The sequence below is a fragment of the Musca domestica genome, unplaced genomic scaffold, assembly GCF_030504385.1.
Source record: "Musca domestica strain aabys unplaced genomic scaffold, Musca_domestica.polishedcontigs.V.1.1 16, whole genome shotgun sequence".
Classification (NCBI taxonomy): domain Eukaryota; kingdom Metazoa; phylum Arthropoda; class Insecta; order Diptera; family Muscidae; genus Musca; species Musca domestica.
This window is the reverse complement of record NW_026712219.1, coordinates 2,504,062-2,517,463: the sequence shown is the minus strand read 5'-3', so window position 1 is coordinate 2,517,463 and position 13,402 is coordinate 2,504,062. Positions and strand designations below refer to the sequence as shown.

Sequence of the window (13,402 nt, the reverse complement as noted above, 5' to 3'; positions counted from 1 at the left end):
AATATTCAAACAAAAGATTGCAAGAATGAAAATAAAGTAATATATTTTGCTGGTTATGGAACACACCTATTGTAAATTATAATCCGGACATCCATATGTGTTCATTATGCCTCTAATACAATATGTTATTCTCATCAATTGCTCTTTGTAATTCTCACAAGCTTTTGAAACTGTTATTGTCCATTCTCTTTTATTATCTGTATGCTGATGCATTTTAGAACTTCAATTGTTGTCTTTGTTTCGTACTGTCTATTATTTTGGAAACACGAGTGTCAATAAAATTTGCAAAATTTTATGGGATAAACAAGTGCTGTAATAAATTAAATAAGAACAGAAATACGGAAGGAAGGTAGTTAAGGTGAATAAATAATACAATTAAATGTTTTTAAAGTGCATAATAAAAATTTAAAAATTATCTAGAACGCAACACTTGGTTTTGTTAAAAATTGCATACTTTATAGTAACATTTTATTTAATTTTGTATTGATATTTACAAAGTTCGCAGTTAGGAAAGTAATTATCACATTATTTCACGTTTTATGAATGTTGTGCATTCAACCTCAGGTTCTAAAAAATATGGACTGATATTTTCCATTTTCGCACTTGATCTAATTGTGATAAAATTATTGCAATGAGGAGTTTAGCCATAATCGGGGATTCCTTTTACGTGAGATTTATGCTATATTAAAAATTGTACAGCTTATGTGGCGTAGTCAAAGAGAATGGGCTAATACATCCAATTTGAAGATACCCGAAATGCATTTGACCTTATTATAATATTTCGATGTGTAAAGTTTAAATACTTTTATACCCTCAGTCATATGACTGCACAGTGTATATATCATTTGATAACACCAAAACGATTTTTCGGATTAACATTCCCCAGAAACCGTACATTTTAGGTATATTGTGCCTTCGGCAATATTGCAGATAAAAACATGAGGAATAATTTGGACAGAGATCTTAACCCTCAAGCAAGTAATTATACCACTTTTATTCGTCCTTTTATACTTTCTTTTGGTCCTTTTTATACTCTACACCACATAGTGGGAAGGGTATTATGTCTTTGTGCATTTGTTTGTAAGATGGAGAAGGAAGCGAGATAGACCCATAGTTTATTTTGGGGATTTTAATAGAATAATTTTCTTAGTCGATTTATGCATGTCAGTCCGTCTGTCCATTTGTTTTTGTTAATAAAATGATTGAGATTGAGATAAAATTTTTCAAACCATATTATTTTGGCCCAAAAATGAACCCCATTTGAATTGGTGAGAATTGGTTCAAATTTTGATAAATATATATCTTCAATCGATTTCGACCTGAATTTTGGCACATTCGACCGAATTCAGTCTTGTATATAAAATTTGGTGAAAGTCGGTTTAGATATAGCTATAGCTCCCATATATATGTTTTATCCGATTTGGGATTTAAGTCCCTCACATGCGCAATATGCACTGCCAAATTTTACCAGATCGGTTCAGATTTTTGTATAGCTTCGATATACATCTTCATCCGATTTTTTCATATATGTAAAGGTATATTCTTTTGCTCAATAAATATTTTTAATACAATCCTTATCGAAGTTATATCATGCACTATACAGCAATATTATTTGGTTATAGTTGGTATGAACTATTTTACATAAATTCCCAATATAACATTTTTCTTACGAGAGCTCTACTAAATACGCATAGTGTTGTAGGGTATAATATAGTCGGGCCCGACCAGCTTTTGACCTATTCTTTCTGGTTTTAAATAAGGTTAAAAAGCGCGATCATAGCAAGTCAAAATATTCTACAAAATGATTTGTCATAAAATTCTACGTTATATCCTAGAAGACGTACTTTTTGTGAGTTTTGCAAAAAAACAAAGCTTCAAAAAACTTCAACAAAGCTTTGTTTAAGAAGCATGTTAAAAACAAGTAAGCAAAGGCTATAGTCGTGCGGGGCCGACTATGTTATACCCTACAAGAAGCTCCCTTTATATCCAAATCCATATTGGAAGATTTCGCTTTTGAAACTAGGATTTTGACTCGGGACATTTGCCCAATATTTCTGCACGCCGTCGGGCTGTTAGTTGTTGTAGTCCATCTTACAGCTAATCCAAACTGCTAGAATTCTTCCCTGAACTCTCTTCACAGGCGTATCGATTGGCTCCAATTGTGTGATCGGAAACACATTTCTGTTTTTGGTTAATTTGAACCCCAAAATATTTTGCAATTATCTCCAAAAGCAAGAAGCCCCTCTTAATCTCCAAATTTAGACTCATCTATATGATTTGCTTGTCTACGATATTTGGCTATATTCGTCAACGAAATCAGCATAAAAAGCCAGAAGTTCGCCTGTAAGTAATGCTCGTATTTTTCCACACAAAATTAGTGGTCCATTGTACCCGCTGTCCTAAACTCTAGCTTTATGCGAGATTTCGTGTCCTTTGGTTTATATTTGTGACCTTTATAACGGCTGCAAAATTAGGAAAATTTTTAGTTGTTGGTCCATTTTAACCCCTAATATATTGTGAACATCTTTGAAAACAATAGGCCTAGCCCTTCCGAGCCCAACCCTACCCTTGTGAAAATTTTCGTGAGGATCGGACGATATTTGCAATACTTATATAATATCCTCAACCTGTGTTGTGAGGTGAAAAAATATTACAAAATATTATAAATAAAATTTAAAAAATCGCATGCGATAAAAAATATGAAAATATAAAAAAAAATTTCACAAAATACTACAAAATCTAAATTAACATCATTATTGACATATTTTTCTGGTATATTTTTAGATTTTATGCTTTTATGTCAAGAAGTCATTCTGAATTGACAAAATTTGTCAAAATCGGTCCAGCCATTCTTGAGATATAAGCATTTTAACTAACATCTCCTTCCTTCGTATATACACATTGTATATATTTCGCAATATATAACCGATATATTTACTATCGGCATCTACGTAACCGTCAGAATTGACCTGTTCGTCTATATGTGATTTCGCCGAGATTAAAAATATTCGCGGTTTAATGAAAAATTTGACTTTTATTTAACACATATGTTGTGGCCTATTTCAACGACTAAATTATACCCGATGACCATCAAAATTGGAAGGCTTCTTCCCAGCCCTAAGCTCTAGCCCCATGCTAACTTTGATTGGTCCATAATTGTGACCTGTAGAGCAACTGCAAAATCAGGAATTTTTTCAGTTTTTAGTCCATTTCAACGCCAATCATTTCCAAAAGAAATAAGGTTCTATTCTGACCCTAGCCCCACCTCCATTACAAATTTCGTGATGATCGTACCATAATTGCGACCTGTAGAGTGATTACAAATTAACATGGACAGACGGACGACGGACACACATAGCTAGACCGACTCAGCTCAGCTCGGCGAGATAGGGAGATCCATATATACTTTCCTATGTGGGAAACCAATATATTGTGGTGTTACATAATTTTTGGCCCAATAAAGCTTATAATACCCCCAACACATAGTATTGTAGGGTATAAAGACAAAGTTATTCCTCATCAAATGTTTCTATAAGAAACCAAAGAAAATAAATTTCTATTAATATTGTATATTAAGAAAATATTTGCATCAAACAATCACCTCTAGTACACTTTCTATCCTACAGTGCTTTGGGTCGTGTTATCCCAATATTTAATAATTTTAAATTTAAATGTCATTTTTGTTTTCCAATTTTTGCTAGCATTATGTTGATGCGTTATATTCAGGCTTTGCTGCTTTTTATAGCCATGGTGTCAACATATTTTAGTCGTGTCAATATTGGAGTGGCCGTGGTAGCCATGACTAATGCCAATACCACAAATCCAAATTTTCCGGTGAGTAGAAAAACATATATCCTGATGAAATCTCATTATTCTTTGCATTCAGGAATTCAAATGGAATGAAAGAGAAATATCCTACATCCTCTCCAGTTTCTATTGGGGTTTCTTTGTGACACAACTGCCGGGTGGAGTTTTGTGCAGGCGTTTTGGAGCCAAACTTGTTATGGGTCTGGCAATATTCTTCTCCGGTTTGCTGAGCGTTATTACACCTTGGTGCCTTAACTGGGGAGGATGGCAGTCGTTGTGTGTTATACGAGTTCTGTTGGGATTGGCACAGGGTATGGTTATGCCCTGCATTTTCGATCATCTGGCAAAATGGTCACCTTTAGAAGAACGCAACCGTTTGGGTGGTTTCAGCCAAAGCGGTTATGATTGCGGCATGGTATTGGCCATGGGTCTGAGCGGTGTTATTGCCGAAAGCTGTATTGGATGGCCGGGAATTTCATACATCTCTGCTGGATTATGTTTCGTTTGGTTCCTGCTGTGGCAGGTGCTGGGTGCCAATAATCCGAATGACTCCAGCCTTATATCGGAAAGTGAAAAATTCTATATAACCTCATCGAATGCCCATGAGGATACGTTCAATGAGGGTACAATAAGTGTGCCATGGAAGGCAATATTTACCTCGGTGCCATTTATGGCCCTGCTGATAACCCGCTCAGCGGAAATGTGGGGTCTGACCACTTTAGAATCTCAAATTCCATCCTATTTTCATGGAGTGCTCAATTTAGAAATCAAAACTAATGCTTTCTTCTCAGCTCTGCCCTTCATGGCCAGCTGGTTAATGTCCTATGTGTTTATGTTCATGGCTGATGTTCTGCAGGAACGGAAAATTGTATCGCTGACAGTGTCGCGTAAAATATTCAATAGCGTTGCATTTTGGATACCCGCCCTAGGTCTTATTGCCATTGGATTTCTGGATGAAGATAATCAGAATATGGCTCTGTTTTTGATAACGCTCAGCAATGCAATAAATAGCGGCGAAACAATTGGAAGTTCACTGAATGTCATTGATTTGTCACCAACCCATGCAGGATTGTTGTATTCCATCATCAATACTGTGGCCAGTGTAGTGGCCTTGTTGTCCCCGCTTGCGGTGGGCTTTATTGTGACGGATGTGGTAAGTATGGAAATGGTATAAGAAGCAGACCTCTAAAAAACTCACTCGATTTTGCATAAAGAGTGAAACTTACTCAAATTTCGAGCGAGTGCGCTCCCGGGAGCAGAAAAAAATATTGAGCAAACTCATTTTTTCGATGTCATTCGAATAGGAGTGGACATGTTTTCGTCGTTTTTAAGTGGGAGCAAAATTGGTTCGAAATTAAGGTGATCTACTCTTGCCGAACAAAGAGTTGTGTATGTATGTGTGTGTAAATTTCGGCATCCACAAAAAAATACACATTTAGCTCTGTCCGTCCGTTTGTCTGTCCGTCTATTGTAATCATGAGAGAGTCAAAACGAATAAAGATAGGAAGCTAAAATTGTGCACAGATCAGTCTCTTGTCTGTAGGCAGGTCAAGTTCGAAGATGAGCTCTATCCGTCCACCATATCTTATAGCCCGCACATAACGGTACCCCCCATATTCGGTATTTTGATGATTGTAGTCAAATTCCTCAATGAAATTGTCTGAAAAACCAAAATCCAAAAGGAGTTCCTTCTGAATACTTTACCCCCTGGAAGAGTATTTTCGATATAGGTCCACGATATCGTATATTTCACCGTCTGGAAGAGAAATGTCTATATAGGTCCACGATATCGTATGGGCAACATACAACGGTATCAACCAACGTCCCCCCACCCTCCGGATATATGATATTTTCACGATTTAAGGGATATTATTCACCGGAGTTGTTTCAAATTTCGTATTTAGAAATCGTAAAGGGAACAACAGTCTATGAGAAAAAATTGTCTATGCAGGCTAACGTTTTTGTATAGGTTCCATATATCAATACCTCTACATTATTCACCGAATTTTTTTTTTCAAGTTCCGTATTTAAATATGTGATGGCGTATGTCTTCGTATAGACTCAATATGACGGCCATATTCGGTATTTTTAAAATTTTAACAGAAATTTTAACGGATTTTATTTATTTATTTATTTTTTTTTTTTTTGGAAAATTTCCAAATTAGTTCTAAATGGTGGAGGGTATTCAAAGTTCGACCTGGCAGAACTTACACAAATCACCAAGAAAAAATTCTACTGACTTTCACTCTTAGAGCAAACTCTTGATCTATTTTGAGTGATTCTGTTCTCCCTCAATTTCTCAGGAGTGCTCCCTTACAAAACAAAATAGTGAAGAGTAGACTCCGTAAAAAACTGTAACTCTTTGAGCAATCCTGCTTGGGAGCAAGTTTCGCTCGCGAGTGAAAATGTGCAAATCTGAGCTCTGATAAGAAGAGTTCGTGGTCTTTTTTATACCCTCCACCATAGTATGGGGGGTATGTTAAGTTTGTCATTTTGTTTGTAACACCTCGAAATATGCATTTTAGACCCCACAATATGTATGTATTTTTGGTCAGCATAAAATTCTATGTCGATTTAGCAACGTTCGTCCGTGTATCCGTCTGTCCGTCTGTGGAAATCACTCTCAAATATGTATTATGTCTGCAGGACTTTTGGTATTGAAAATGGGTCATGAAGGTCCACGTCTTCGTATAGCCCCCCTATAACTGTACCTAACGATACGCGGTATTTTGATGATTTTAGCGGCATTATTTACAGGAATTGTTTCAAAATTGGTATTTGAAGTTCGTAATGGATTCACGTGTTCGTATATCCCCCTTTTAACGGTACCCCACGATATTCGGTATTTTGATGATTTTAGGTACATCATAAACAGATTTTTTTCAAGTTTCGCATATTGTAATAGCTTATGACAAAAGTTGTCTTTGCTTTGCGTTCGGTATTTTTAAGATTTTTTCAGATTTTTTTTTTTTTTTTGAAAATTGCCAAATTTGTACCAAATGGCGAAGGGCATTCAATGTTCAGCCCTGCCGAATTTACAGCTTTTTTACTTGTTTTAGGATGACTTCTTTTAGAAGACAAATTTTTTTTCTAAAAAACATAATTCAGTCAGTTTTGAATAGATTTCTTGTTATTCTTTAAGCTTTAAGAGAGTCACATCCTTTAATTTTCCTATTTTTTCTCTCTTCCCTTTATGTAGCACAATCGATACCAATGGCAAGTTGTGTTCGTCATTGCTGCCGGCATCTTCATTGTGGGCAATTTGTTGTACATCATTTTTGGTACAGCTGAAACGCAGTCATGGAATTCTGACGACTATCTGCCGTCCGATGATACCGACAACGAATGGCATAGCTATAAGAGTAATTTTAGCGATTTGGAAACAATGCCCAGTCATCAGCCACAAGTTGATTATCAAAATAATAAAATATAATTTATGTTTAAGTCGATGTGGAATATTGGAAAAATATTATTAGCTGTATATAAATATAAAAATTGGTAAAACAAAACTACAAAATTGTATATAGATTTAAATGTGATGTATATTGTTTAAATATTTGTTATGAAAATGTTGTTGTAAATATAAGGATATAAAACGTGTAACTTTTAAAATATCATAGGAAAATTTTTAAAATTTCCTTAACGGGACTTCTTGACGCAGAATAGTTTTAACATGAATGAAAAACCATTTTGCGGATAGTTCTATAACAGGCAAAAGACCTTTGTCGAATCTTCGATAGATGGAATATCTTCAACAGGGTTTTTTTTATAGATAGAAGGCCTGTGGAAGCATATTGATCTTATATAAATAGAAAACCGTTCGCATGTCTAAGGGATGATCTCTATATAGAAGGGCTCTTTGGAGTTATAATGGTTTTTTTCACAGTTCGTCTGTAGATATTACATGGTATAACTGGTATTCTCTGCATAGTAGTATCTCATACAGATAGAAGAATTTTAAGAGGTATTTTTTAGATTGCGAAATATTAACAGGCCATTTGTATAGAAAACCTCTAATAAATCCATTGCAGACATTTCATAGACATTCATAGGTATTTTATAGATAGAATACCCTCATGTAAAAGGCGATAAAATTACATTTCTTTTCAATAATTACAGAAAAAATCCAGCCGACTATCAAAATAGAGCTGAAAATAGAACCCCCATGTATCGGCGTTTTGAAAGTTTACACATTACATAGAATTCTACCACAAAAGGTAAAACTTTTTTAGAGCAAAACCGAATATGATAAGGTCCGTTATATTGGGGCAATAAGTAGACATGGACCTGCCACAGGCTGTATTACCCATTACGAATTTGGAGTACGAAATTTCAAACAATTTCTGTGGACAATATCGCTAAAATCGTCAAAATACCGAATATAGGGAGATACCGTTATGGGGGATATGATGAATTTTCTGGCAAATACTGAAATAATTCCGGTGAATAATTTCGTTTAAATCATCAAAACAACGTATAATTCCGGTGAAAATATAGCAAAGAATTGTGTCAAGATTCGTATTTGAATTACCTAAGGCGTACAACAGCTTATGACGAAAATTGCCTATTCAGACCCCCTTCTAACGGGGCTCCTATAACGGTACCTCTCTATATTCGATATAGCCCAACGGATTAGTATCCGGAGATTTTGGTGGTCCTTGTGCGCTGGAAATGAAGCGAGGTACCTCATTTTGCAACCAATCTTGGTTGGCGCGTGCTGAGTGCGACCGTGCTGAGTCCTGTTGGAATGTCCAAGGTCTACGATCAAAATGTTTACGTGCTCAAGGCTTTAATATACCCTCCAGAATATTCTCGCGATAATATTCGGCATTTATTCTGATACCACGGTCGATTAATACTAGCGGAGATCGATTATTGGCTGTTATGACGGCCCACATCATCACCATGGCCGGCCAACCGAAAGTGCACAACCGAAAGTGCACATTTTCAGCTGACCTCTTTGGCAAGTAAACACGATCATTTTGTTTGTTTACAAACTGCTGGACAATGAATGTTTTTTCATCGGAGAAAACCAAATTCGGCAGTTCACCACTTTCGGCCAAGCGAAGCAACTCTGTAGGTCTTTTGAATCTATTTTCTTTATGCTGCGGTGTAAAGTTCTTGCACTTTTTGGAATTTCAATGGCTTTACCCCGAAATCAATTTTTAATATTTGCCGAAAGGAATATTGCGATATTTTCAAGTCACATGCCATTTTTCTGCCACTGCGACGCGGGTTTCGATCAAGTCGCTTCTTTACTTTTCGAACCATTTCTGCTGATGTTGCTGTTTTTTCCGTTCACTTCCTTGACGTCGGGCCACGCTACCAGTATCACGCTAACGAGCGATGGTACGAGAAAAAAAGATTTATTCACATTCAAATTCTGGATACGATACGATAGCTACTATCACGCTTAACTTCCATCAAAAATAACTTTTTTTCTGGAAAATTATCACCAAAATGTTTTTGAACGCTTGCTAACAAAATAATGAATAATTTTAACAGCTTTCGGACGAGTGGCTTAGAAATGGCAGCAGTCTAAAGTTTGTTGCACTTTTTTATGTCACCCTATATATTAAATTGTTTTTTTATATATAATTTAATGTGAAAGAAATTCCGTGAAAATACAACCTTCTGATTCCTTTGGTATAACGAAAACAATACGAATATTATACATACTGCCCAAAAGTATGCTTTAGTAATCTAAGTATATTGTTGAGTTGCCAACTGTTATATATTATGGTTTTGTGTGAATGAGCTTCTTGTCACATTTTATATTTTGAGTAAATATTAACATATCAATTTAAAAAATTATTATATCTGGAGAATAACTGCTTTTGTTGTTAAATGGCACATTATAAAGGTCTGTTATCATAGGGATACATGTTGAAGGTCTCTCTCTCAGTTTACATTGAACTTAGAAAAAACAAACCGATGGCCTTATGTTATACAAATGAGTGTACATAAAAGTCTGGATTTTTTTCTTGACCACTAAAATACTCGATTGCCTGTTAACTGTTGTCGTCATAAACCGGCAGTGGGTAAATAGTGGCCAGCAATAAAAACAATTTGTATTGAACTTAACAATAAGCAGGCATTTCTCTTACTTTATTGTTTATTGTTTAACAAATTGGCTTAAATAGTTTATTAAATGTGTGAAATAATAAGTGAAATCGCAAACGGATCTGATCACAAAAGTGAAATATTTGGTAATGAATTTCGTACACATATTCAAATTAGTAATGATGTGCTTGATTACATCTACTTACTTCAGTTGCAATATATCGCTCTTTTGTAGATAGTACCTTCCCTTGGACTATAAATATTCAACCCAGCAAAACCCCAACCCAGCAACCCTGAAGTCGTACTAAAGATATGTAAGGACGATTCTAGCGATCTTTAAAAAATTTGGCAGGTATTTCCGAACTCTATAAACTATCTGGTACCTATTGTCATTTTTGTGGGGTGCATATTGCGAATTTGAGGGACTTAAACACCAATTCGGATCCAACATATATATATCTGAACCAAATTTGATGTACTTGCTTCTAGAATGATTTCGGTCGTATGAGCCAAAATTCAGGTGACATGGACTTAAATTGATTTAAATTTGGTATTTAAGAAGATATGGTAGATTACAGGTTGAAATGAAAAAACTGCAACCAACTTCAGACTGCTGTCATTTCTAAGCCACTCTTTCGACAGCTATTAAAAATATTCCAGTGGCAGTTCATTATATTGTTTACAAGCGTACAAAAGCATTTTGGTGAGAAGTTTCCAGAAACCAAGTTACTCGTGATGGAATTTAATCGTGATAGTGTGATTTCTTAATATTTTCCTGGAAAACTACAGGCACTCCAGCATTTAAATGCGAATAAATCTTTTGTGTCAACATCAGCAGAAATGGTTCGAATAGTAAAGAAGCGACTTCATCAAAACCCGTATGGTAGTTGCCGAAAAATGGCTCGTGAGCTGAACATATCGCAATATTCCATTCGGCAAATATTGAAAAAGGAGCTCGGGGTAAAGCCATTGAAATTCCTAAAAATGCAAGAACTTACACCGCAACTGAAAGATAATAGACTCAAACGAGTTAAAGAGCTGCTTCGCTTGGCCGAAAGTGGTGAACTGCCGAATTTGGTTTTCTCCGATGAGAAAACATTCGTTGTCCAGCATTTTGTAAACAAACAAAATTATCGTGTTTACTTGCCAAAGAAGTCACCTGAAAATATGCACATTCGGTTGGCCACCAGAACTCAAGCGCCGGCCATGGTGATGGTGTGGGCCTCCATAACAGCCGATGGTCGATCTCCGGCCGTATTAATCGACCGTGGCGTCAGAATAAATGCCGAATATTATTGCGGAAATATTCTGAAGGGTGTATTGAAGCCTTGGGCACGCAAACATTTGGACCAAAATACCACAGAGCAACATTTGGGCAGCGTGCAACGGTTTTAAGGCCACAATTCGGGTCAATGGTGACCAATTCGAACAAATCTAAACTTATTCTAAAGTTTGATGCCATTTCCGATATTTTTGTTTTCATTCAATAAAATTTAAAATAAATTGTAAAAGTTATGGCGTTTGAATTTATTGCAGTTTTTTATCGCACCAAGTATATATGGAAGCTATAACTATATCTGAACCAAATTTAATGAATTCGGTCGGATGGGTCAAAATTCAGGTCATTTGTACTGAAGTTGTATCAAATTTGGCATTTTAGAAGATTTGGTAGATGGCTATCCTTGAAGTATGTAATTGTCTATAGAGTTTTCCGGTTTGGTATGGCCCCCATATAACGCTGGCACCCACTTTATGGTTTTTTTGAAAAGTTTTACAGCATTATCCATGCGGTCTTACTGGTATTTATAGTTTAAAATGGAACACTTTTAAAATCAGATATTTATACCCTACACCACATAGTGGTAAGGGTATTATGTCTTTGTGCATTTGTTTGTAACATGAAGAAGGAAGCGAGATAGACCCATAGTTACTTCTGAGGATCTCCATAGAATCACTTTCTGAGTTGGTTTATGCATGTCAGTCCGTCTGTCCGTCCGTCTGTCCATGTATTCTTGTGAACAAAATGCAGGTCGCATTTATTATCCGATTGAGATGAAATTTTGCACATATCATTTGTTTGGCCCAAGGACGAACCGAGATAATCGGTCAAAATTTAGATATAGTTCCCATATATATCTTCGTCCGATTTGCCTTTTATTTAATCACTTTCTGAGTTGGTTTATGCATGTCAGTCCGTCTGTCCGTCCGTCTGTCCATGTATTCTTGTGAACAAAATGCAGGTCGCATTTATTATCCGATTGAGATGAAATTTTGCACATATCATTTGTTTGGCCCAAGGACGAACCGAGATAATCGGTCAAAATTTAGATATAGTTCCCATATATATCTTCGTCCGATTTGCCTTTTATTGTGCACCAAACGTGTAATATCAGTCCGAATAGTATAGAATTTTGCACATACAACCAGATTAGGACTAAAAATAACTATGCCAAATTTGATCGAAATCGGTTCAGATAAAGCTATAGCTCCCATATATATTGTTCATCCGATTTGTTATTTCTGTCCTCCGCGGCCGTAATATGCACTCTGTAACAACAATATTTGAGGAAATATATCAAATACAGCTCAGAAATACCTTTGCTAAATTTTATCGAGATCGGTTCAGATTTGGATATAGCTCCCATATATAACTTCGTCCGATTTACATTTTATTGTGCACCAAACGTCTAATATTTGCCCGAATGGGATGAAATTTGGTACTTACGACCGAATTGAGTCTAGAAGCTAGTATGTCAAATTTGGTGAAGATCGGTTCAGATATAGCTATAGCTCCTATATATATTGTTCATCCGATTTGTAGTATTTGTTACCCACAGCCGAAATATGCACTCCGTAACAACGATATTCAGGGAAATATATCAAATTAGGCCTAAAAATAAGTATGCCACATATGATCGAAATCGGTTCAGATATAGCTATAGCTCCCATATATATGGTTATATATAACTTTATATATCTTTATCCGATTTTAAATTAATTTAGCACTAAATGGGCAATACAAGTCCGAATTTAAAAGATACAAATGATTCGGCATATTTAGTCCTTTGAACTTTAAAGCGTGTATGATTGAATTAACACTTAAATTATTAACAACTAAATTAACAAAGTGGTGTAGGGTATCAAAAAGTCGACCTCGCCCGACTTTAGGACTTTCTTTACTGGTTTTATATGAAAATGTTTGCTTTACCCAATGGTGGAGGGCATTTGAACTTCTGTCCATCCGAACTTAATGCTTTTTACATGTTTCATTCTCTGCATATTTGATTGCTTAACCTTTAAAATCTATTTATTTACTTATTGCAACTTTGCAACCAAAGTAAACAGCAAAAAAATCCCCAAAAAAACATTATTTTAGGTACTTTACACCAAGTACTTTCCCCAAAATATTCGGATATTTCGTACAAATCTCAAATCTGAACTTAAATATAAATCAACTGATAAGAATATATGACCTACAGAGGAGATCACCTTTTTAAGTCGGGAAACAAAAGAATTTCGTTGCCAACCCACA

The 13,402-nt window shown here is 35.6% G+C and overlaps 1 protein-coding gene across 2 annotated transcripts; it reads left to right on the top strand.

The window, feature by feature from the left end:
* Positions 1-219: 219 nt before the first annotated feature.
* On the top strand, positions 220-7,432 carry LOC131801379 (putative inorganic phosphate cotransporter). 2 transcript variants are annotated; one of them, XM_059119982.1, is made up of 4 exons: positions 220-358; positions 3,702-3,834; positions 3,887-4,960; positions 7,007-7,432. In XM_059119982.1, exons 2-4 carry the CDS (start codon positions 3,706-3,708, stop codon positions 7,238-7,240), a joined length of 1,437 nt encoding a protein of 478 aa, XP_058975965.1. In that variant the 5' UTR covers positions 220-358; positions 3,702-3,705; the 3' UTR covers positions 7,241-7,432. The 2 variants fall into 2 exon arrangements, with proteins under 2 accessions (XP_058975965.1, XP_058975966.1); XM_059119983.1 differs by having other exon boundaries at positions 233-349.
* Positions 7,433-13,402: the final 5,970 nt, after the last annotated feature.

What these genes read in the sequence shown, in the direction of transcription:
- LOC131801379 (XM_059119982.1), top strand. Translation starts at nt 3,706, where the DNA reads ATGTTGATGCGTTATATTCAGGCTTTGCTGCTTTTTATAGCCATGGTG. An exon ending in CCACAAATCCAAATTTTCCG is followed by an intron (nt 3,835 to 3,886) that starts GTGAGTAGAAAA and finishes CTTTGCATTCAG; the next exon opens with GAATTCAAATGGAATGAAAG. An exon ending in GCTTTATTGTGACGGATGTG is followed by an intron (nt 4,961 to 7,006) that starts GTAAGTATGGAA and finishes CCCTTTATGTAG; the next exon opens with CACAATCGATACCAATGGCA.